The 24706-nt window shown below is 36.2% G+C and overlaps 1 protein-coding gene across 4 annotated transcripts in view; it reads right to left on the bottom strand.

Annotated features, from left to right (window-relative positions):
* The window catches only part of LPIN2 (lipin 2), a 40632-nt gene that overhangs the window by 5049 nt on the left and 10877 nt on the right, over window positions 1-24706 (bottom strand). For 3 of the 4 annotated variants that reach the window (XM_030496252.1, XM_030496271.1, XM_030496243.1), the window contains exons 2-15: window positions 21928-22128; window positions 20155-20250; window positions 15996-16294; window positions 11997-12104; window positions 8041-8164; window positions 7060-7381; window positions 6707-6806; window positions 5383-5570; window positions 4147-4240; window positions 3714-3783; window positions 3517-3606; window positions 2707-2789; window positions 1451-1595; window positions 451-599 (exon numbers count right to left, since the gene is read on the bottom strand). In XM_030496252.1, the coding sequence (XP_030352112.1) occupies window positions 451-599; window positions 1451-1595; window positions 2707-2789; window positions 3517-3606; window positions 3714-3783; window positions 4147-4240; window positions 5383-5570; window positions 6707-6806; window positions 7060-7381; window positions 8041-8164; window positions 11997-12104; window positions 15996-16294; window positions 20155-20250; window positions 21928-22119 (2060 nt within the window). In that variant the 5' untranslated portion in view covers window positions 22120-22128. Of the gene's footprint in view, window positions 1-450; window positions 600-1450; window positions 1596-2706; window positions 2790-3516; window positions 3607-3713; window positions 3784-4146; window positions 4241-5382; window positions 5571-6706; window positions 6807-7059; window positions 7382-8040; window positions 8165-11996; window positions 12105-15995; window positions 16295-20154; window positions 20251-21927; window positions 22129-22768; window positions 22793-24706 lie in introns of those variants that run through there. The other variant, XM_030496262.1, reaches the window with a different exon arrangement.

The raw sequence follows: 24706 nt of genomic DNA on the forward strand, positions 1-24706 counted from the left end.
CTGATGCTAAGTATCTGAGTTTTGGTAAAGACAACCACTAATGAATATCATAATGAGTATTTACAGAAATATCTCTGCAGAAGGTCCTAATGATTTTAAAAGAGAATTAGTAACTACTCCAGACAGAGCAATTAGTGGTGCAATACAGCACAAGTCGGTTCACAAGTTAACCTGCAGCTGCTAAACCTGGAGAAGTCTAACTGAAAGGGCAGCAATCGCATGATAAACGTTATCACCTTCTAAAAGACATTTTCTAGTCTGCTGTAAATGCAAGTACAAATTCAAATCAAAGCAACAAGTTTGGGGTTTTTTGCATGACTGTTAAAGAATATTTATTTAACAGACTTCTTAAATGAATTTTCTTTATCTTATTTTGAAGAGCAGAATAGGATCAATAAAGCAAGATTAAAAAAAAAAAAAAAAAAATCAATGGAAAAAAAAGATATTTACTTGGTTATTGTTCCATCAATGTCTGATATGATGATTTTATCATTCCAGTTCCAGAGATATATTGTTCCTGCACAACGGCAAGTCCCTTGATACTGGGTTGTAATACTAAATACAACATCATTAGGGCCATCTCTGAGCTTCAACTTTGCCTTTAGAATGAAACAAAATAATTGAAAATGTAAGTTGCTCTCACTATAAAATTTTTAGAATCATAAATGAGCTACAGAAAACGGCTCATATGCTGTTCCTCGTTTATTTTAACTCATCAAAAAATGAACCATGATTTAACGCTGACACAGTTTTGCTGGCAAGGTCTGTTTTGTAGTGTGGACACATGTATTTGTCCATAGCTCCTATATCTGCTTACAGCAGCAGTTATTTAAATCTCTGCTACTGTAATTCTTAGCATTACAATAGACTTATAGTACTATCAAATGGAACTCCCAGTTTGCTATAGTATGCAATAGTGTTTTCTATTTAGGGGATGCTTTCCAAAATTCTTCCCTTATAAAGATCATCCATTTAGACAGTAGCAGAAATAACCTGTAAGTTAGACTAAAATGAATAAACTGCATACAAATCTAAATGTACATTATTAGACTGTTCAGATCCCAGGATATCCAAACTGCAGAAGCCAAAAATGTCACCTTTTTTGCAACATCTTTATATAGAAGTTTGATTATAGAACTTTGGCTTAAAAAACCCGAATAATTTCTTACAAACACAGATTCTTGAAAAACACAACAGAAAAAAATTAATCAAAAATTCCCTGCAGCTACCCACACGAGCACAGGAAAATACTTTAAATTTCTTTTCAAGTCTTAAATTTATCCATTCCTTTTTGCTGCTGCTAGAAAAGTAACACGAAGATTTTTTACTTTGTTAAATGTACTTATATGTCTCTTCTAAAGAATTAAAAAAAAAAAAAGAAAAAGCCCAAGTCTTAGAATGAGAGTGGAATTATGAAGCATCCTATGTACAAGAAAGGCATGCCACTCACTATTTGGTCCGAAGACAGTCTAAGTGACTTCTTATAAGATGTAATGTTCCCATGGGTTGGATGCTCTACTGGGGCAGAATCTATTTTCAGGGATTCCTTCAACTCCTGTGATGCTTCATCACTAGAAGAATCATCTTCTGGAGGTCTAACACGACATCAACCAGAATAAACATAAGCTACAGAAAATCCTTCTTTAATAGTTTAAGATTCCTATGCAAGACTAATTTCTGCTTATGTTGAGGATTTGCAGCTAGCCTAATAGCACAGATTAACAAAGTCCATGGTCTAGTGAATGCCCAGATAAAGCTAGTATATGCCAATAAGCAAGTGAGACTTGTAAGGCATGCTAGTATTGGTGGAGCTCTAAATGTCACTATTACTAGCTGGCTCCACATATGATGGGTTTAGTAAAGACAAAGTGTCAAGTGGTCACTAATACTGTGTTGATGAATTAGGTAAACTGCAGGTGAAAAGGGATACTGAATAAGTAACAGTAGTTTGTTCTTTAAAAAAGCTACCACAGTTACTACATAGTTTAAACTGTGGGTGATAAGTTAGTGGAGTAGCTCACCTTTTAAGGTTATTCACAGACTTATTTTTTCTGCTAATTAGAGATTTCAAGATTAAAAGCAGCATTTAATTTCTCTGAAGCATTAAATCACAATCTATTTCATTTTTTTTAAATCCTTAAGACACCAACAACATTCACTAGTATCTTCATAAAATCATGGGAGAATATGAATATGCACAATAAATTACCTAAACTGGGACAGTTTTGTGCTAAATACTGTTAATTATCAACCACAATCTTGGGCAACTTGTGCGCTGTAATTAATGCTATTTTATTGTTTCAATTATTTTATGTTACAAAAAATTGCAGAGTTTATATTATTCAAACAATATTAGGCTTTTACAAGGAAAAAAAAAAAGAATGACAAACAGTATCTCAGAAACAATACCACTGTATTTACAAAATAGTGCCCCACTGCTAAAGGTTACCATGTATGTCTTGTTGTTCCGTCAGTTATGTTACTATTTAAGAAGTAAACACAATAGGATTTAGGAAATAATTGTAGTGTATTTGTAGTTCCTGCAATGTTTGCTGCCACATTATTTTGCTGAATTGTTTGCTAAACAGATTTGGCTCCTCTTCAGTAGTTTAGAGGAAAATGAATTCTTCATTAAAAAACAAAAAAAGAAGGAAAAAAAAAAAAAGACTATTCAGTCCACTAAATAGTCTTCAGGCAGGAACACACCTACTATTAACTTGCTCTTTTATAGTTGCTGGCAGTTCGTTTGCTCTTTGCGTCTCAGTTTTCCCCTCTTTTGCCTCTGGTATCTAAAGCAACACGATAATAAAAACCATATAGACATTTTAAGTATTTTAAACTGATTCAAGTGAATTCATAGTTCACACTTACGCAAATAGCTATCAATATAGTACATAAGCTTTATTAAGTCTCAGAATTGCTCATTCCGTAAATTATTTAACAAAAGGATGGTTATGAAGAAATAATCCATTAAAGCTTTTTTTTTTAATTTCAGGAAACAAAACTCTGCATGCCAGCAGTTGAAACTGCTAGTTTAACATGATGAATTTAGCATTAAAGGAGCTGTCAACCTCTAAGCTTGTAAAATTCACTTGGGGGTGGGGAGGGGAGTAAATTTAAGGAACACACTTAAGGTTTAGAAAGCTCAAGTCTAAAATGGGATGTCTCAGCATAACATCTATTATGCAGCACAGCATCTACTTATTTATTTGCATGCACATTCCTAAAACATACTGCAGTGACTGAAGAGTAGCTCTAACAATTGCTTATACCTTAGAAGAAAGAATTTTAAGTGTACTGTGCAACAGCTGAATACAATAAATTCTGTTGAAGCAACTGGTAATAGCAAATAAAGATGTGGTATTTAAGACTAAATATACAGAAGCAGCTACAGCCACTGCAATACTGAGTAACTTTCAGCTGGCAATATGAGCAGCATTCTGAGGCACTTCTGACAAATCACAATCTTTTAACAGCTAAGGAAAGAAAAAAAGAATCCAGATAGGTTTCAGTTACCTGTTTAGTCATGCTTTCTCTCTTGCGCCAGAACCACCACCTTCCAGACTTCTTTGGCATCTTTTCTTTGACCCAAGACTCAACAGTAGCCTGAAAAATTAGGCAAGTTTTTCATTTGTATAGAAAAACAAAATAAAGAGATAATCACGTGTTACTACATACAGAATCTTAAAAAAACTATACCCGTATCTACTTACCTTAGGCAAGCTCTTCTGAAACACCTGCAGACTCAGGATCATTGGAGCAGCCAATGCCCAGTTATAATACCTGTTTCAAAACATGTTATTAAGATATTACAAAACTTGACCAAAGGTCAATAAATATCAGTATGCAAACTACCCTTCTGTTAATAAAAATATATATTTACTGCCAACAACTAAAGTTTCCTGCAAGCAGAGCGATTTTAATATATACAATTCAATATCAGTCGAATTGCTGAAAAAAAGTCCCTCACTTCGGTTAATGCTAAATTTAACGCAAATCTTTAGTTCAAAATAATTCACTTTGAGACTGAGAAACAGATCCATCAAAAACTCAAACTGCAACGGAAGCTGAGAAATGCACTCACTTTAAGGGGTAGATTTTAAATGAGGTCTTCTGTGACCCAATTACATGATACAGAGAATTTACCTGTTATAAATCCTTATTACCAAATTAGGATTGTCTATGAGTCCAGGGTTTTCAGCAAATTCATGATAAGTAATAATATGTTCCATGAATTTTTCTGCAATAGAAACAGATTTTAATTAAAAATTAGAATATAAAATCCCAAGATGTCCAATTCATTTGTATCCAGGAAAATACCTTCTGTCATTTCAGGGTCTTTGCTGATCTTTCAACATCATTCCAATATGCTAACATGGCCTTCCTGTCAAGAGTCTTGTGAATGACTGTTTCCTTAGTAAAAGGAAAAGCCTTGTACCACTTCAACAGTCACAGTAATGAGAATTAAGAAATTAGAAGAGGGAAGATGATGAGGAGGTAGCAACTAGTTCAATTCACAGGCTGGAAAGAGAGCCATGCTTGCTGTAAAAATTATTATGGCAGGTAAATGGCCTACATACTACACTAAAAAACAAGGGGGAAGGATGTTGTCAGCTTTTCAGGTTTGTTTAATCACTGAATCCTAACAGCATCTTCATGACTAGCGACTATACAAGTTTGCAGAAATTCATATTTAGTGTAAGACCCCTACAAAGAAGACATAATTTTTTCAAAGGAAATCCAATACTACCACCACATTACCAAGAGAGCTGTTTCGAGCCTTTATTAATAAGCATTTAATTTCCACTTGATGCATTAGATACTGGATGACCATAAAACCAGTAATACTAGAAATGTTGCAGTACACGTTCATGAAGATAATGAATACAACTTCAGTATTAAAATTAACCAGAGCATTAACAGAGAAGCATCCGATTGTAAAAAATCTAAAGGTTAACAAACATTTAGGATAGGAAAAATAGAGCAGAGGAGAAGACAGTACATCACAACAGTCAAGGTTTTTTAATCACTTAAAAAATAAATAAAAAAAATTATCAGGCAATTGGAAAGAATATGAATTGTTAAGATTTATATAGGACTAAGGAAGTAATTGCACCCAGAAAGAATGGTTTGGTCAGATATGCAGTATGTAGTGCAAAAAAGGAGACAGAAAGCTTCTCAAGACATCAAATGCTCTTGATTAATTTGAGGTTAAATTCTGCTACCTCTTCTTGGGAATTTTAGAAAATCAAAGATTATCCATTCCCTTTCCTCAACAGGAGCATAATAATAGGCCAAAGCTTTGCTAGGCTGAAATGAGAGCACTGAAACCAATTCATTTGTTGAGCTTTATTACTGGTTATGTTTTAGCTTTTCACGTACCTTTAGAAATCTCTCCATTTTCATTGAGACCTCCACAAAGCGAAAGTGTGACATCAGGCAAGTCCATAGCAGAGTCAGACATGCACTCTGTACCGCTGTCAGCAGCGGCACTTCCTACTGATTGGGGTGACTGCGAACCGGAAAGGGTATCTGACTCTGTCCACTGTCTGAAGCCTGGATCAGAATCACTAAAAAACAAACACAGAAGTCAACATTTTCCTTAAGCATTTCACTTAAAAAAAAGAAAAAAAAAGAAAAAAGATTTTCAGTTAGAGCACACTATGTGATTACTCAAAAAAAAAAAAAAAATCTTGCTGTTGCATTTAAGTGCTACACCATAAATTTAAAACCAACCAAACAAAAACCAGACACAAGCACACCCCCCCAACCCTTCATAATACTGGCAGATTGACAGTTTCCAGTTCTCCTAACATTCCCTTAAATTGGGAAATAATCACATTTCTCTTGCCTGAAACAAAACTGGATTTAAATGAGAAAAAGCTCCTTTACATTCTATTTTTGCAGAACAATACTGTGCTCCTCAATCTTTACCAGACAGCTGTAGAATAAGAATAAAAGGAAAAAGGACACTGCTTGATGTTTTTAGAACACTCTGTTTGGAAGAAATACAACAGAAAACAAAGGTGGCCTTTTAAAGAAATAAAATTAAAAAAAAAGACAAAAAAATCAGCCATCTAACGTTAGTTATTAGTTTGATCCCAAGTAATGTAGTAAGTACTGAAAAACTTAACAATTTTAGTTTTAAATTAAACCAATAGACACTTCTTCCTTATTAACCTGTATTATTACAAAGGTCTGACTTTGTAAAAAGTTATTTGTAAAAGTTATTCTTTTTGAGAGTATTTTAGGAGTATAAAATGCTTCAATTACATTAAAGAAAACCAAACAAGAGTGAAGTTTGAGACTGAGCTGCCTTGCATAAAGACTTTATGGGATTTTTTTATGTTGGGACATTTTTGATATTAAAAAAAAAAGTTAGAAGGGATGTACAGGGAATGCAAAAAATAAATTTATGTGTGCTTATCTAGAGCTAGCAATATAGCAAAAGAGAGTACTGGTGCAAATGGAAGGTGCAGTTTAAACTTACTCGCCCTCTATGTTTGCAGAACACACAAGTTCCACAAAGATGAAGACTCTCAGTAATGACCTCACACATAATCTTTAAATGTGTTTTTTGTCAAATCAGAAAGAGATTTTCACAATATGAAATAAACAAATACCTAAACGATACCCAAATAACAGTAAGTCACACAGTGCAACTGCAATATAACCCGAGACCCATAGGACCTTAATTCAAAATTACCTTTTGGGAAAGTAGAGTGCTGCAACTTCAGGTTCCAAAGCCTTTAGGTCCTCCAAGTAAATATCGTCAGGCCCCTGATGATGACTTCGTTTGTGCACCCCTGTTAATTTCAACAATTAAGATTACTCAGATGAAGCTATCCAGACACATTAAATACAAACATAATTATGGATGATTCAGACTTACTTGTAGTATTTATAAATCCAAGAGTTTAATTATATTTTTATATATAGTTTTAATCAGATAAGACTTTAAATAGGAAACATTGAAAAGGCACATTTATATTTTTCCCACTATGGCCTTAAATTTAGTAGATCACACTGAAGGAAAGAATCAACAGCTTTATTATATACCTTTCTTTTTTGAAGGAGAGTCAGTTTTTGCTGTTGGCTTTGTTTCTGGTAAAGGGTCCACCAACAGTCTGGAATGATGATCAGCATCTAATGGAAATGGGTCTTGCGGTTCTGTGATTGCAGAAGCAAGAGAATCTTTAACATCCACCTGCTTAAGCAGAGGATGAGTTCTCGGCTCAGGTTTCAGTACTGTACAGACAGAATCTTTCACATCATCATCATCTTCAACTTCATCAGAGCTGAGGATGACCCTAAAATGAGTCTTCTCTGATGGAGTAATGGTAGCTGTTCTGGGATGATCCAGTTTCTCTTTCTTGCTTATCTGAAAAACAAAACTCTACTCAAATCCTCTCATTTCACATATTTGTTTTATTCTCGTCTAAACATTAAACTTGTACTCCTGGTACAAGTCCTGGTGACAAGTAAACTGGGTAAGAATTTAAACGTGTATTTTAGCAACATAAACCATGTCTCACCTAATTAGCAAAGTTCCCTGCAACAGAAGCTACATACTAGCTTATTGACAAGTCCAGCAAAGAAACAGGCATAGAGGAAGTGCTGACTTGACCAAACCACAGCAAAAAAAAAAAAAAAAAAAAAAAAAGCATAAATGTGGACGTACAAGGGCTACTGTCACCAGCTGTTAGACACAAATTTACTCTATCAAGGCAACAATTCCTCTGGAACGAACTATAAAATAGCCTAAAACAAAGGAAATTAATTTCTAAAGTTGCTTTCTTCTGTTTCTCACTAAAAATTCAAAAATGTCAGATTTTTATCCTAGGTTTTCTGGAATTACTTTGCTGACCAGCTTTTGAACTCCACAAATTCGACTATGTGCCAGCCACAAGGGGGTGCTACTTTCCTGTTTCAGCTGAATTATTCCCAACTGCAGCAGCAAATTTCCAATCCTCCCTTAGGACACAGTTTTAGATATGCCAAAACTCAGTTCACAAAGTTAGAGACAATACATAAATTTACCTTGGTTGATTCTGGGAATCCTCCCCATGTCCATTCCATGTGAGATTCAGATCTGAGCAAGCTTTCAGCAGGTTTAACTTCTAGTTCTGAATCACTTTTCGGGCAGACTGGCTCAGAGAAAGGGCTAGCAAATCAACAAGAACAAGAAAAAAAAAAGCGCTACAGTGTTTAAAATGCATTTGTTGTGCAGCTACTGTTGGTAGAGTTTTCTACAGCTTAACAGAGCTTCAATTATTCGGCAACATGGCAAGAAGCCCAGCAGGGTTTTCAGACAGTAAGAAAATAGGTTAAAACCAAAATCACATTAAAGGACTTACATAGCTATCACCCTAAAACAGATTCCTCCACTATATCTGCAATGTAGGTGCAGCTCTCCCCTCAGCCCATGTTCCATTTTCCAAACAAAACAGAATAAATAAAAAAAGTTTATCTAAAAATAAGACAGAAATTAGCTTTAAGTTTCTTTCCTCTGTTAAAACATAGCATTTAAGCTTTGTATGCCAACACTTGAGTAACAAAAATCCTGCAAATTTAACTCACAAATGCACAAAACACCACCAATTCCTGATGCAGGAAAAACAACATTAACAAGATAACTCAGGAGAGGGAAGGGAGATTACTTGAATACTTCCTCCAGACGTATGTGGACTACACAACCTTTTAAAATCCATCCTATATTTCCTACAGTAGTGATTATCAATAAATCAGAAACAGACCTCTGAAACTTACTTTACCCAAGACTACTTTTAAACCAGAAGAACTCACTCTACAAAATGCTAGAAGGTTGTGGTTTTGAAATCATTTTGCTTTTATGATCTTAGGGAGGAAAGGAAACACAAGAGGTTGGTTGTTTTGAAGTAGCATTTAGTGTTGAGACAGGTCCAAGTCTATCCTTTAACAGGGCAGTTATACTGCATATTACAAACATGCCACTCTTTTTACACTTTGACACTCATAGCATATTCTGGGTTGTTTGGGGTTTGCTTATTTTGTTTTGGTTTAAATGCATATATAAACCTCAGTATTTAAATTGAACCGTAAGGACTAGAACTGGACACAGCACTCCAGGTGTGGCTTGACCAACACTGAGTGGGACGATTGCACCTCCATCTCTGCTAGTAACAGCACTGCAGATGCAGTGCAGGATCCCATTTGCTTTTGTTGCTGCAGCAGCACTCTGCTGACTCATACCCAGTAACCCCTGCAGGTATTTAATTTATGGATTTTTTTTTTATTTTCTTTTTTTAATTTCCTTTCAAAATTCCTACAGGGATTAGTTATCTAATACAGCATCATATCTGAAACTACCTGGAGGCTTGTGGAGCCAGGGCTTTGCAGTATCATACAAGACTAAACTGATCACAATTCAGACATTAAGAATCCCTCATATTACTGAGGGACACCAAAAATTCCAAGATAGCAGGACATTTAAACATGTCTACAGTGGTGATTCATCATCTCACTGTCAACTTCCAGCTTTCATCACCCAGGGACACAAAAAGGAAATGATTTAGAGATTTATCCCCCTCAGTTCTCTTTTAACAATTTTCTACAGACATTACATTTTCTGTACTGCTAGAAGGGCTTAAAGAAACACACTGATGAAAATACACATACATATTTGTTTTCAGGCATAATATGAAATCATTTTCCCTACATGCCAAATAATTTGTTCTGCCTATATCACAAGTCAACTGGAAGCCATGCAGAAATATTAACCTATCCTAAGCCTAATTCTTAATATTCAGTAGTACCTGCAAAAGTTTGAATACAGAACCTGCCTGTTCCACTTCCCCCAAAGCGTAAGTCTTCCATTATCATTCTCAGGGAGAGTCTTTACTCAAAAGGTCCATGCTCGTGATAATGGCCTAGTCATGCTAACATTGCTTGTTAAAACAGGAAGAACGTTGATGTTATCAGGTATCAAATAACTGATGGTTTTGCTTTTGACTTTATTATAGTGGATACGACAAACAGAGGTGTCCTCATTGAAAACACCTACTCTGTTATCTTTCCCCTAGCTCCCGGAAAGGGTTCTGAAGAGCAAGACAACCAACCTCAACTACAAGTCAGTTAGCTTTTCCAGATCTCCAAAAAGGAGGTTATTAAAACCTCCCATTTCCCTTTGACTGCACAATGGCTACATTATACAATCTTTCTTTGGTGGCTTAGGAGAAATAATTTCAGACAAAATTTCTCTTCTCCTAGATGGCTCATGTGAAAGACAATCCCACACCCAACCGCTCTCCCTAAAGAGGGAAAGGAAAATTGCCAAGTTCTCTGTGGTACTGCAACCTGTACCGCATAGCTTCCTGTTAAAACAAACAAAAAACCCACAAACCCCCACCCCCCAAAAAAAACCCCAAACGAGCCAAACAAAAACCACAACCCCAAACTATAAAGAGCTGAGGTACCTCACATGATGCACAAACAAGTTGTTAGGACAGACTATCCCCTAAATATGTAAACAAGAAAAGAGACATGAATCATATCTCCCAGATACAGCTTGCTAGTCTACGTTAGCTAGTTTATAAACTAAAAGGGAATATCAGCCTCTAAGCTACAATTTTCTAGGTGACATAATCCATACAACATCACGTCAATCCTTAGGGTCAAACACTGTTGACTGCTTTTCAGCCACAAACCACAAACCTTTGGGGAACATTTGAAGACTACATCTCATCAAGTACAATTGAGGATGTGGTTGTTAACCCAAAAACATACACAGGAACAACAATGGGATTTCCTGTCCAACTGCTTCTGCTCATTAACAAGTTATGCACTGGGGGAATTAGTAGGCACCAAGCATGGTATGGTACATTCAGGCTCTACTGAGAACACAGTCTTGGAAACACCCAAAAGCAGAGAGAATATACGCACTTCGAAAAGTATTTTCGGAAGCTTCATTTTTTCTATTCTGCACTACCATCTACTGATACAGAAGGACAGGTATTTGTGCACTGAGCAGCTAACTGCAACAATGGCTATCAGACAAGGCTGAGCAGTAATCCTCACTGGCACTGTGAATGTATCTACTATGAGGCAGATTCCTCAGTCAAACTGAAAAGCAGTAAAACTAGACACTCACCAAAGAGTTAAGATGAATCAAGATACTGCTCATCATGCTATGTGCTATATATGAGTTCTTCCCTATGTCCAAGGTTTGGGAAGAGTACGAAATTTATCTCAAGTACTACTGCATATGGACAGAATGCTTCCTTATGCAAATGGAGATTAATGTTGAGTGGTGAAATCCAAAGGGTGAGGCTTGAAAATTCTAGAAACTGATCGCAAGAGGAATATAATAAAGTGAACATCAGAAACTAAAGAGCTTGAATGCATAAACAGAAGTGCTAGTCACTGTAACTGAAAACTGACTGGTGAGCTAGCTGTATTATGCCATTTGTAGGAATCCACAATCAACTAATACTGTTGTATCAGAACAGTATAGAAATCCAGTAACTAGCAAATCCCCTGTTCTGAAGCGGAATATGATTCAAGTTTAGCACCTAGCTTTACCTCGAGTAATTTGCATTACCTCACCTGGCAAAATCTTACATACTAAACACTTCTGCTTTATGGCACATCAAGTGTTGCTTATGCTAGGGTGAATCATAGAGAACATAGTAATCTTTCACACACTTCTCAACCTAAGGAAATCTTATCAACTCTATTTTCTTTTTTTAAATAATGAATTTTAACAAGAAAGGTGTTTGTTTTCTTTTTTCATTTGAGGGAAAAAAAGAAAGACACAAATATTGTTCAATACATACAATGGAGACAAAAGTTCCCAAAGTTCCAAGTAAGTATCAAATGCTGCATTTGATATCACAAAAGTCAGGCATGTGTGATAGTTTTACAGACTGGGGGGGGGGTGGGGTGGGATTAATTATAAGGCACATTTTTTTTTTTAACAAGTATTCACTATTACACTACGATGACATTACATTACTTACTTCTCCCGGGGGGACCAGTCTCCATCGGATAAGGGGTAATGATCCTTTGAGTGATAAATCAAAGATTCTTTTTGTTCTTCACCTTTAGGTGATGAATTTGAGGATCCTCTGTGAACATACACAAGACATTAAGCTAGCTGTAAGAAATCTGCATTACTAATTCAGTTAGAAAAGTTACTTATATGTTATTAAAAATCCAAGATAAAAAGAAAGGTGTGTACAACTTCAAGAATTCATTGTTTGCAACACACCTTTATATAACCTAAAATGTGTATAAAAATTATTATTAATACTCGAATTACTACAACTTTAAAAAAAACACTACTCTTACACAATTATTCTTAGTAATTTAATATCAAAGAATTCAAAATGGCATAAATGGTATTACACTATACAGCAAGCTAGTATTACTAAAACCCAAAGATGAACATACAGATTTATACATAACCTTTCTAGTACCTCTTTTGAGGTACTAGCCTCAGAATTTACTCAAGAGTTTATAAATAAGCATAAACTACAGGTACCTAGAAGTACTGCACTTTCCTGAACAGTGGGGTTTTTTTTGCAGTGGGAAGTCTACTCAATATTTATAACAAAAGAAAACTCAAACCCAAACCAATAAACAGCAAAACCCACTGAGCAGGCATGCACTCTATTTTACGCAGAAGTCCCTTTTGAATATTACCATCATAAATACTTCAGATCTTTTTACAGCTTTCTGAATTTAATTCAGTAAATAGCTATTCTCAGGATACAACTTGTTCTGAGGTTAGATCAAGGGCATTATGAATATACAGTGGATAGAATACAAGGAAGATAAGCCTGGAATTTGAGTATAAAATGCAATGCACGTTATTTTAAGCCATTAAGAAAGAAAGAAGTATTTTTCTTTCATTAACAACACGGTTGCACTGGACTTGTTTTGGAATGATAACACTAATTTCTCTCATGGATGGAGAAAAGATTTTAACATTATCTATCGTTGTGGTTTAACCCCAGCTGGCAACTAAGTACTATGCAGCTGCTCACTCACTTCCCCCTCCCAAGCCCTCTCACAGTGGGATGGGGAGCAGAACTGAAAAAAAGAGGTAAAACCCATGGGTTAAGAACAGTTTAATAATTGAAATAAAAGTGAAATATTACAATCATAGAATCAACTAGGTTGCAAAAGACCTTTAAGATCATCAAGTCCAACCTTTACCCCAGGACCGCCAAGACCACCACTAAACCACATCACTGAGGGCCTCATCTACACATTTTTTGAACACTTCCAGTGACGGTGATTCCATCACCGCGCTGAGCAGCCTGTTCCAATGCCTGATCACCCTCTCTGTGAAGAAATTTTTACCAATATCCAATCTAAACATCCCCTGGCGCAGCTTGAGGCTGTTACCTCTTGTCCTATCGTTTGTTACTTGGGAAAAGAGACCAACCACCTCCTCTCTCCATCCTCCTTGTGCCCCTCCTTACTGGCAGAGCATAGGAATCTGAGAAGTCCTTGACTAAGCACTGCTTAGCAACAACTAACACACTGGTGTGTTATCAACATTATTCTTATACTATATCTGAAACACAGCACTGTACCAGCTACTAGGAAGAAAACTAACTCTATCCCAGGCAAAACCAAGACATCTATTAAACTACATAAACATTTAGAATCTACATGCTTACTCAGTACAGCCCATTAGACCCCAAGCAGTTACAGCAGCACCTCATCTGCACAAATCTTTCATTTGCAAGACAGTCTAGACTGTATTAAATACTGAACTCTAAAAATGTCTTCACAGCTCCTCTTCTTAGTCATCAGTAGCATTCTTATGAAACTTACGGATGACAGCCTGACTTGCGATGAGAGCTGTAGAGACTGTATGTCCTTTGTATTTGTAAACCAAGCTAACTATAACAAAAATATTTCATACTACGTTTGTCTGTATGCAGTGCTATCTCCAAAAGAAGAAAGAGGTATTCTTCTTTAAAAAAAAGAAAAAAAAAAATTACATAAAAATAATATTACAGAGAAGTCCTCAATATTATCACTTCAGAGGGAAGCAAGATGACACACAGGCACTACTGAACAGATTTTATTCGCATGTGAACCAAACGAGTTCACGTGAAGCATCAAAACCATCAGATTTCATCCATAAGTGAATGAATCTGCAGGTTAAAAATCCAAATGCAGTCAAAGATTACTGAAAATAAGAGGGGAAAATCAGTACACATCAACTTACAACTTCAAGTCGCATTATCAATTCTAAGCTATTTATTTTGCAACATTTATAAACAGCACTATCACTTCTCATCCTTACCCACTTTATACATGGTATAAATAAATATGTAAAATTTTAGAGACAGATAACTGTAACAGGCTAGCACTGGAGAAATAATACCCTCAATTTCTGAGTTGTACACTCTGCAACTCAGTCCTCCTGGTAAGTCAAGCACCACTAACATACCTAAATCATAGCTAGGAATGACAAAGGGCATGTTTTTTAAAAAGCTGCATTTTAAAATGCTTGGAAATGGATTTTCCCAAGGAACAGGAAACAGCTTGTTTTCTACTTTATGAGAATAGAAGTAGATAAGACATGACATGTTGGTACCTCTGGCTGAATTTCTGACCTTCCTGCTGGAACATCAGCCTCCCTTTCCCAGTTTCACTTTGAAATCTGAAGCTACATCGAATAACAGTTAGTTATGTTTCCTTTTTTTTTTTCTTTCTTTTCTTTCTCAGAGCCATACATTTATAGCTAAGAAAAAACTCGAACCCAAACCGAAACAAACCTGCTGATATCACCTTACATCCCTACAGGATGCAAAAATAAACCTTATGAAAACAGTGTACTCCTGTTGCAAGCTATCTTATTTCTTGCCTTAGTACCCAATGTTTTGGCTGTATACAAACTCCACCAACAGATACATAGCCACAAACGTACTGTCTCCGGGTTTCCATTACTACAATGTATTTTTATCACTCCTTGCTAGTGACAAGAAAACAGCATTCTCTTACAAAATGATCTTCCTTTCACATCATAACACTCTTCTCTGACTGAGAATGCATTTCTACTGCTGTTTCTGGTCATATATAAATATGTAAAAAAAAATGTGGCCTTTTCAATCTTTCATTCTAAAGGGTACAAAATATAAAACCAGAGTAACCTTTATGGAAACACCATGTCTGTTCAGCTATGACTAAACATTTGACATTTCAATCAAACCTACAATTTTTTATTCATCTCTAGTCAAATTAAGATAATTGCTAGAACAGTAGTTCGCATTCTAAACACTGGATGAAAACAGCCATTATTAGGGGGACATTCCCAAATTCTTCATGCATTTGTAATAATTCATTAAAGAATAAACAATTCATGGGTTATATTTTCTTTCTTCCTGTACGCGATGGTTATTTTTATTTTTGATGGTTTCACTATGACAAGTTACTGTTGTCTTAATACTCTTACACTGAAGGCTGAACAAAGACCTTGCTTAAACTGAAAAAAAAAAGACAAATCTCAAACTAAGCAAAATACCCATTTCCAGGCTTACATAGAGCAGTGAATATCTAAGTGACAATTCATTGTCATTAAAATGACAGTGAAAAAAAAAAGGGCATATGAACTAAGAAAGCCACAAGACATACAAAAAACCTCGTTAAAATCCAAATTTTCTTTGTTGTGTTTTATTGGTCACAGGTGAGGTAACAGTCAGATTCAATGGTTTTGTTGCACTTATGTCTTTGGTACTTACTAAATTTAAGACTCCCCTGAAAACCCATACTGAAGGAGAGACAACACTTCTCTACCAGAATGGGCTTAACTGGATTTCATATTCATAAGAAAATGGCCAATCTTGAAGGATTCTGAAAGACGTGGAAGATAATGGTTTGGAGTTTTGTTTGAGCCTATTGAAACATGCATTACTTGCATAGAGGAAAGGTACAAGTCACACTCTAAATTTTCAGTGATAACACTGAAAGCAGTCAGCAAGTATCTGACAGTTTACCTTAGGGGTTGAACACTTTTTTCATCATCTGAGCTTATTTCCATTTCAAAAATCTCTTCCGTCCCAGTAGAAGATATCTGATCTTCCTTCCTGCTATCTTGTTTGTATTTCTTTCTTCTTCTTTTTTTCTTTTTCACAGAACCTGGGGTGAATACTATCTCTGTTTCCACAGAGTGTGGAATTTCAGAGTTTGCACATGTCCTCTCATTTTCACCTGATTTCAAATGATTGTCAGTGTCTTTAAAAAACTGGTCTTCAGTGGGTATTGGAGATGTTGCCAAATATGCAGGAACTTTTTCCTAAACAAAAAAGAAAATAAAACAAGATTTTTTTTTATTTTTTTTTACTTTGTTTTTGCATACCAGATAGTTGTCAGCTACAGATTAATTCCTGCATCTATATTTAGACACAAAACCACACAACAAGCCCAGTGGTATGAAGCTGATATCCAGAAAGGAACCAAGTTCACTAGAGCGATTACAAAAAACTCAGAAAAATGAATGTCAGTACTCTTACAGTTTCAGACATAAATGATTGATTTTACTAGCAAAAAAAAAACCCAGTCAGTGGAATGTTTCTGAAATTATCTGCCCTCGAGCACACTAGTTCTAAAGGTGTTAACAAAAATAGGCTAATTAAATCCACTGCTGTCTACTTCATTTGAAACAGATTCACAGAAAGGTATAGGTTGGAAGGGACATATGGAGCTCATCTGGACCAATCTTTTGTTGAAAGTAGGGCCTCAGATTAGGTTATCCATGGCCTTGTCAAGCCAAAGGTTGAGTATTTCCAGTAAGGGAGAGTCTACCACTTCCCTAGGCAACCTATTCCTGTCTTGTCTTGTTCTTATAGTGAAGGATTTTTTTTATATGTAGCTGGAATTCCCCCCTTTTGCCCTTTCTCTTACCACCAGGCATCCTTGTGAGAGAGTGCCTCTGTTTGCCCTGTAACTACCTTCTAGGTATTGCAAGACTGGTTTGATCTTCTCTAGGCTGAACACAGCCAATTACAGCAGCTCTTCTTCTTGTATCAACTTCTCTAACCCCCTGATCATCTTGGTGGCTTTCCACTGGACTCCCTCCAATTTTCCATGTCTTTCCTGAACTGGGGAGACCAGATCTTGGTAGATCAGAGCTGTGTTCCAGGTTTGGCCTAACATATTCTAGGGTGAGTGGAACAATCCCACATCGCTCCATCTGCTGTTTGTACCCCTGGTGATGCAGCCTAGGACACGTTTGCCTTCATTGCTGCCACAGTGACAGCCTTTACAGCAGAGATGCATTTCAGCCAGTCAGACCCCAACCTGTACTGCTGTGTGGGATTCTTCCAACCCAGATGCTAGACTTCACATGCATCTTGGTTAAACCTCGTCGAATCTTGTTGGTCTAGTCTTCCAGCCTGCCAAGTTGGCTCTATGCAATGGCCCTCTTTCTGGCCTGTCTACCTCTCCTCCTAGTTCAGTGTTACCCATAAAATTGGTGAAGGTGCAGTCAGTCTTGTCATCCATGTCAGACATTATCTATGTAAAGTATCTTTCAAAAAGAAAAACTTGACTATAACTTACCTTAAAACCAACAAATAACCTTTAATTATCTGAAGGAGCAATTCAAATGAAGGAAAAGCTTTACCAATGGACTGCCTGGGGTTTATTTACATCAAAACAAGAAACTTAAGATATTGACACCTAAACTGAAAGAAACACACTGAGAAGGGAACAAAGTGGAGCAAAACTAGAAGAGAATCTTCTGGTGTCCTCAACATAAAAAAGACATGGAGCTGTTGGAGCAAGTCCAGAGGACGGCCACGAGAATGATAACAGGGCTGGAGCACCTCCCGTATGAAGACAGGCTGAGAGAGTTGGGGCTGTTCAGCCTGGAGAAGAGAAGGCTGCGTGGAGACCTCATAGCAACCTTCCAGTATCTGAAGGGGGCCTACAAGGATGCTGGGGAAGGACTCTTCCTTAGGGACTGTAGTGGTAGGACAAGGGGTAATGGGTTCAAACTTAAACAGGGGAAGTTTAGATTAGATATAAAGAAGAAGTTCTTTGCAGTGAGGGTGGTGAGGCACTGGAATGGGTTGCCCAGGGAAGTTGTGGATGCTCCATCCCTGGCAGTGTTCAAGGTCAGGCTGGACAGAGCCTTGGGTGACATGGTTTAGTGTGAGGTATCCGTGCCCATGGCAGGGGGGTTGGAACTAGATGATCTTAAGGTCCTTTCCAACCCTCACTATTCTATGATTCTACGATTCTATGAATGGAATTTGCATAGCAAGGAGAAAGAGAAAGAGTTATGGAGCCCAATTTCATGGCAAGAACAGAACTAATTACAAGATGCCTGTTATTTTACAGGACTATTGCAGATTATTCAGGAACTACACTTTGATCAGAAACAGCCAAATCACTGATACTACTTTTAATGTGTTCAAAGTCTTAACTGCTATTATTTAATATTAAATTCAATTTTTCCACTGAGTTGAGTTATAGACATGTTTTGTTCCACTGGTGGTAAAGTAGAGAGAAGTGGAAAAAGGAGAGCAAAATACAACTTCATACGGCACTAATGATGCACAGGGATTTTGCATTGTGAAAAACCTCCAAAAAAATTATAGCACATAAAGTTAATATTATATACAATTAGTGATAAATAAGCCAGAATAACAAGAGAAAATTTTAAAAAGTCACAGAGAAGTTAGAAGAAAGCTGGCAAAAAAATGATGCCTGAAAGTACATTGTAATAGTCCCAATTTACATTAATTGAGGCATGTGGTGTTACTTCTGAACGTTTGCTATTTTCACATCTTGACAACACTGACCACTTGAAAGCACTTTTCTGAAGCCATCAGGAACTAGTGACAGCTTTAACATTTATACCTTAAGCGCTGCTTCAAGAGGTGACCATAAGGAGAAATACTGAGGAAAAAAAAAATATCTAGAAGCACTAAATACAAATCAGTCCTCTGCTTTGTAGCTAACTAGTTTTGGCATGAACTACTAGCTTTCCAGAACACATTACACGCTCTTGTTATAAATTAAAATATATTAAGCAAGTGCAATAGTTCTTTTAAAACATCGTACTGGGGACAAAGTTAGTGCTTATCACTCTTCTTTCTGAAAGTCTTAAGAATCATCAATGGCTGACACGACTTTCAGTTTTGATTTTAATCATGATGTATGCTAAAACAGAACCCAACGTTCCTTTCTTAGATGTTATGAATCCCTACTCTAAATTACCATTTAGGGTCTTAATGCTTATTTTCACCTTCCACTTTAAATTATATTTAACTCCTTTCAACATTATGAGCTTCCTCCAATCCTTCACAGTAAACAAGTAGCACCCTAAACTAAAAAGTGGATCAAGCTCATTTCCTTGAAAGACTCTGATTCCTAATAACAACAGGAAGTTTGCACTTCATCTTTTACTTCACTAAGTTTTTTTCCTCTCTCCTCTGACTATTTTCATTAAACTGTTTGGAACGTTCTATTTAGTACTTCTTTCCTTCTTCTTGCTGAACTACGCCAACAGATTCAAAAGTTGTCAAAACCAAAGCTCAGGACTGACAAATATTGTGAATTCATAGGTTCCACATCCTTACGAAATCAGAGTGAAAATGAGCCATTATTCCTGTTTTTCAGGGGTTTCCCGCTTCCAGCTGCAATAGGTTCTTGGGAAATTAATTACTGTATTATAATACAAGAAAAATTCTCAAATTGAAGAAGTTACTGTTAACTGGAGAAGATTTCACAGATAAAATTGTGAAAAACTGTGCTAAAAATAAGACAAATTAAAAATATGCCAAAACGGTGATCAGTAGCACAAGCTATAAGAACTTAAGGCAAATACTCTTATAAGGCACCGTAATCCATACAACTGTAGTCAACAAGAAAAAATTTACTAAAACAAAGTAAAAAAAAAAAAAAAAAAAAAAAATTTCAACAGACCTTTCAAATAATGCTCTAACAAAAAGTAGTTACTTTGTTACCATTGGTAGCAGAATTGTACAAGGCACCAAGCATCTTGCAGCATATGAAAGTGATGTTACCATTCAGTCACAGAAAATCTAGCTTTCATAAAAGTTACAATATTGGCAACACTATATTAATAATTAACACATTACTCTGTTAATATTGCATTGTAGCCATCATGAAGCACAAAGCACTTACATTTTCTTCCTCAGTTTCTTGTACAAAGAAAGCTTCCCCATTGTCACCCAGTTTCATATGAAGATCAACAGCATCGCCGTTAATTTCTATATCAATCTGTGGAAGAAGACAATTTAATGTAAATAATTCATCATAAGAGAAAAGCACTGACCTTAAGGCCCACTTATCTCAGAGTAAACTTTCTTCCACTGTATGACCATGCCTCTTTCTCCTCCCTCTGCTTTTTGAAAGAAGTCTATTATCATAATGGTCTTTATTTTCTTAACCTGCAAAATCCACCATGCTCCTAGCAGAGAGCCTAACACCTACAAGAAAAAAAAAAATCTGAAGACTGAATCTTGTTCAACTAATTTGGAGAGATAGAGACATAAATAATAATAATTCATCTAGTCTTTATTTCTGAGAAGAATGATTGAGACTTTTCATGTTCATATGTTTAAAGCTCAACCTGAATTGTGGCCTGGTGTGAATATGAATCCTGAATACCAAAAGTTTAAGATGAGAAACTAGAAGCCTGCTGGAGGCAGGCTTTGTTTCAAAGGGATAGAGTTTTGACACAATTATTTCTGCAACTCAGTTAACCCAGTTAACATTGTTTCAGACTTTCCTGCTGGTGAGTTTATGGGGATATGACATAGGACCACAATCCTTCTGCAACCATAGCTTTTTCATCACAGGAAGAATGTTTTTATTCTTATAAAAAGGTACTTTAACTGTTATCAGCATGCTCATTAAGAAAAACACTAGCAAGTGGGAAATCAAAACAAAAAAAAAAATGAGACAAGAAAACTGCTGCTAGCCTGTGTTATTACGATAAACTTATAAGTTTAGTGCATGTAACTCTCAGTATGGACCATTAACAAAAAAAGGCCCTGACATAACCACTCTTTTAGTTGCACTTTAATCTCCTTTTACAACCAAAATATAAAGATAGGGGTAGTTTCCTGCAGTGTCCTCTCACTTCTGAGAAAAGCAGCATATAATCCTTAGGGTTTATGATCTGTTTGAATCAATCCACTCTTGGATAGCACACCCACAGGCAATACCGTCATACACAGTACTCCCTACTGACAGTAACGTAAAGTCCCCCCCACGATAGGCCCATTTTTCCGTCATATTTACAATCCAATCCAACTCACTCCCTAGGCATGATTACTAAAGCCTAGGGAAAGAGGATGGCAGGACAATCTGGTCAGGTAGTGCTACAGTCTCAGACTGGCTGGACACGGAATTGTACCAGGATCTCTTTCAAACATGCCCACATAGGAATGTTTGTGGATATTAATAACTGCATTTTCTACTGCATATCAGCCTTGAGCAGAGCGAGCAAGGAGCAATATTTATGATAGGTCACCAACCCTTAAGATATGCTCTATTTGTCCTTCAGACATTCCAAAGAGTTGCTTGCAACATCAGGGATCGGTTAATTGGCGTTAAGCATTTCTTTCCCAGCATACTTAAATAAATAGCAATGTAAACATTTTAAGACTGTGAAGTATCTATGTTTGTACTATTCTTTTTGCATAGCTCAAGAGTTGTCAAATCTTTTCTTTCACAGTATTTTTTTTTGCAGAGTCCTTAGATTACCAGAGGAAGTCTGTTTTCTATTCCAAAACTATCACTCTATGCAGCACATATGAGAAACTGCTCTGTACTAGATTAGCCTGCTAACTGGGTATGTGGGGGGCTGGGGAAGGAAGGAAAGGGGAGTGGGGGAAATAAAGGAATGCATTGGTATTCAAAACTTTGGTTTGGCTCACTTTCTGAACTTACCACTTTTTCTTTAGAGCGCAGTACACCAAGCTTCCCAAATCGGACATGAAAAGGAGAACACTGGAATGTACCATCCTGTTGCCGGACCACAATGACATCAATGCATCCTGAAAGGGTGGCCTGATTAATACCTTTGTACAGCTCCTTCACAGTAACCAGCACTTGTCCCGCAAGTTGTCCTACGTAGTTCATAGTCTGAGACTATGAGAGAGGAAGGGGGAAAAAAAGTAAATAAACTTAAAAATCAAAGTTTTTAAAATCAATTTTATATCAAGTTTACACACTCATGCAACACATTAAGCGTAAAGAGTTATCTTACCCACTACCTACTTTCCACAGGTTTCTCAACGTTTCAGTTAAGAGAAAACAAATCTTTTTACAGTTTTTTTGTGATTGTTCATACTCTGGACATCAGAAAATTGAAAAATAACAACGTGCACTCTAGGTGAAGGAATCTTACAGATGGGAGTAAGGAGCTGAGAACAGAATACAAGGAAAGGAAGATGCATGCAGTAAGAAGATTATGTTATAGTCAAACAAGATTAAAAAAACCCATAGAATCCCTTCTCAAACATTCTGCCTACTCCAATAAAAATACTCAATTGAACAAATGAATTTTGAATGACTGCAAGTCTTTCAGACTAAGAATACAATGTGAACTATGACTGCCAAGAGATGAAGTGCAAAGATTTCTCACAACATCTAAGCTTTAATAGAAAGAGGAGAGAAAACTGTTCTAATGGAAACCTAAGAGCAACCCTTCCTCATTCTGCTGTCTCCTGCCTCCCACTCAAAAGACTGCTAACAAGCTCATTTCAAATATATCCAAGCAATTACTTGCCTCTGAAGTTAAGGGTATTATTTGGAAGATCAATCAGCCACCGCAAAAAAACAGTAGGCTTAAACTGTAGAAATTCTATTTTGGAATAATATTCCTAAAAGAAAAAAAAAATCTGCAGTGAATGTCTATTTCCTAATCTATTTTTATTAGTCTCTGAACAAGAAAAACAAGGCTTAAAGTTTTTCTTAATACCTTTAAACAAAACAATATTGCACTGCAAGAGTTCTTCCTCCTGATCCTGCTTTCATTATCTAGGTAATTAATTATTTCTGTTCTGAGAATTCAAAGTCTTCCTTACAGTAATACAGGGTATACCGCATTCACTCAAAAGGAAGCTACTTTTGTAGCATCTAACGGTACCAAACACAATTTTAAACATGCAGGAGATCCAAAACTGCTTTCACAGACTTAAGAGCAGCTATGGAAGCATTTTTCTTCATCTCAGGCTTCTCAAGCCTAACATGTATTACCTAATCATATTTAGGCTTTTGGAAAGAATAAATAATCCTTTCTCTTTACAAGACTCAAAAAGGAAGACAATATAGATTTAAAACTGTTTTGAAATTATCCACAGAATTACTATGTTAGGTAACATGCTAGAGAATTTTCTCCTGTAGCTTTTGTACAATATGGTTGATGAAGACAGAACAGACTGTCACTGAGTGACTAATGAGATTAGCAGAATGGACTCCCTGTCAATGTTAGTGATTAATAAAATTCAATTTCATCTCTAAGTAGTTTTGCGGATAACTATAAAATTGACTGCTTGCTAATGAAATAATAGCTCACCTTTGGGTGAATAAGATACATAACTGGGTGAATAAGGAGAGGTCTCACTTCAACCTTTCCTCACCTGACCCTCTTAATGAGCTGATTTTAGCTCCCTGGCAAAAGTCTACTTAGTTTTTGTTATTATTGTTTCAGTGGGTTAATAAATTAGATTAGCTCACAAAGAAGAACATGACAAACATCAGTCACGAGGCACATGGTAGCACCAGAAAGCTAGATTTAAAAAAAAACGGCTGGAACAGGGAACTGAACATCATTCCTTCTAACAAGCGAGATATTTGCTGCATCTCATGGAACTGTATCCCAAGACAGAAAGCTAGTAACATCTTTGCTTTACTGTTTAAGCAATTAGTCTTCTTCTACAATGAAAATCATCTTTAGTTTCAATCTTAGGAAAAATTGTCTAACACACAGTCGTTATCACTCATGGCTATACCTTGGCTGCTTCCAAGAGTAGTCTATGGTATCAGCTTACTAAGAAAAGTTGATTTCATGTCACCAAGGAGACTGAATTTGTTAAAAAGAAATGCTTGGCATAATCAGTAATAAAGTCCTTAATAGAGTCTCTATTCCATATAGTTCATTTTAGGACTTGAGAAGTGGACATTAGCAAGGAACGCTCTATCATTTCAGTAAGCAACTGTTTAAAAGATCAGAATTTCACACCAACTGCTAAGAATTGAGTTCAGTTGATAAATAATCTAGTTTTCCTCACATACATGCTAACCAACCTTGTCTAATCACAGAAAATCACAAAAAAACCCTTACAAGACTGAAACATTTACCTATTTTTCACATATTCTTGCTTTCATGTAGCAAAAGTTCTCTCTTTATAGATCTCAGTTACATTTCTGTAGCTCACCGCACAGCCGCAAAACATACATAAACAGAGTGTGAAGAAGTTATGAACTTTTGAACCTACTATTAAAAACACTTTACAAGGAAAGAAGCTTTTTATGACCCAAGTCTTAACACAAACATCATTTTGTATATTGTAAGTAAACAAAATTGTAGATCAGAAACTAGTGTACATTATTGCTTATCAGGTGGTAGTTCAGCTTTTAACATAAGGGTTCACTTTGTAAGATAAACATGTTATTTAAGAAGGATCAAACTGAAATAAAGTGCCACTACATACCTGATAAACAT

This window comes from Strigops habroptila, chromosome 1, assembly GCF_004027225.2.
Source record: "Strigops habroptila isolate Jane chromosome 1, bStrHab1.2.pri, whole genome shotgun sequence".
NCBI classification, from domain to species: domain Eukaryota; kingdom Metazoa; phylum Chordata; class Aves; order Psittaciformes; family Psittacidae; genus Strigops; species Strigops habroptila.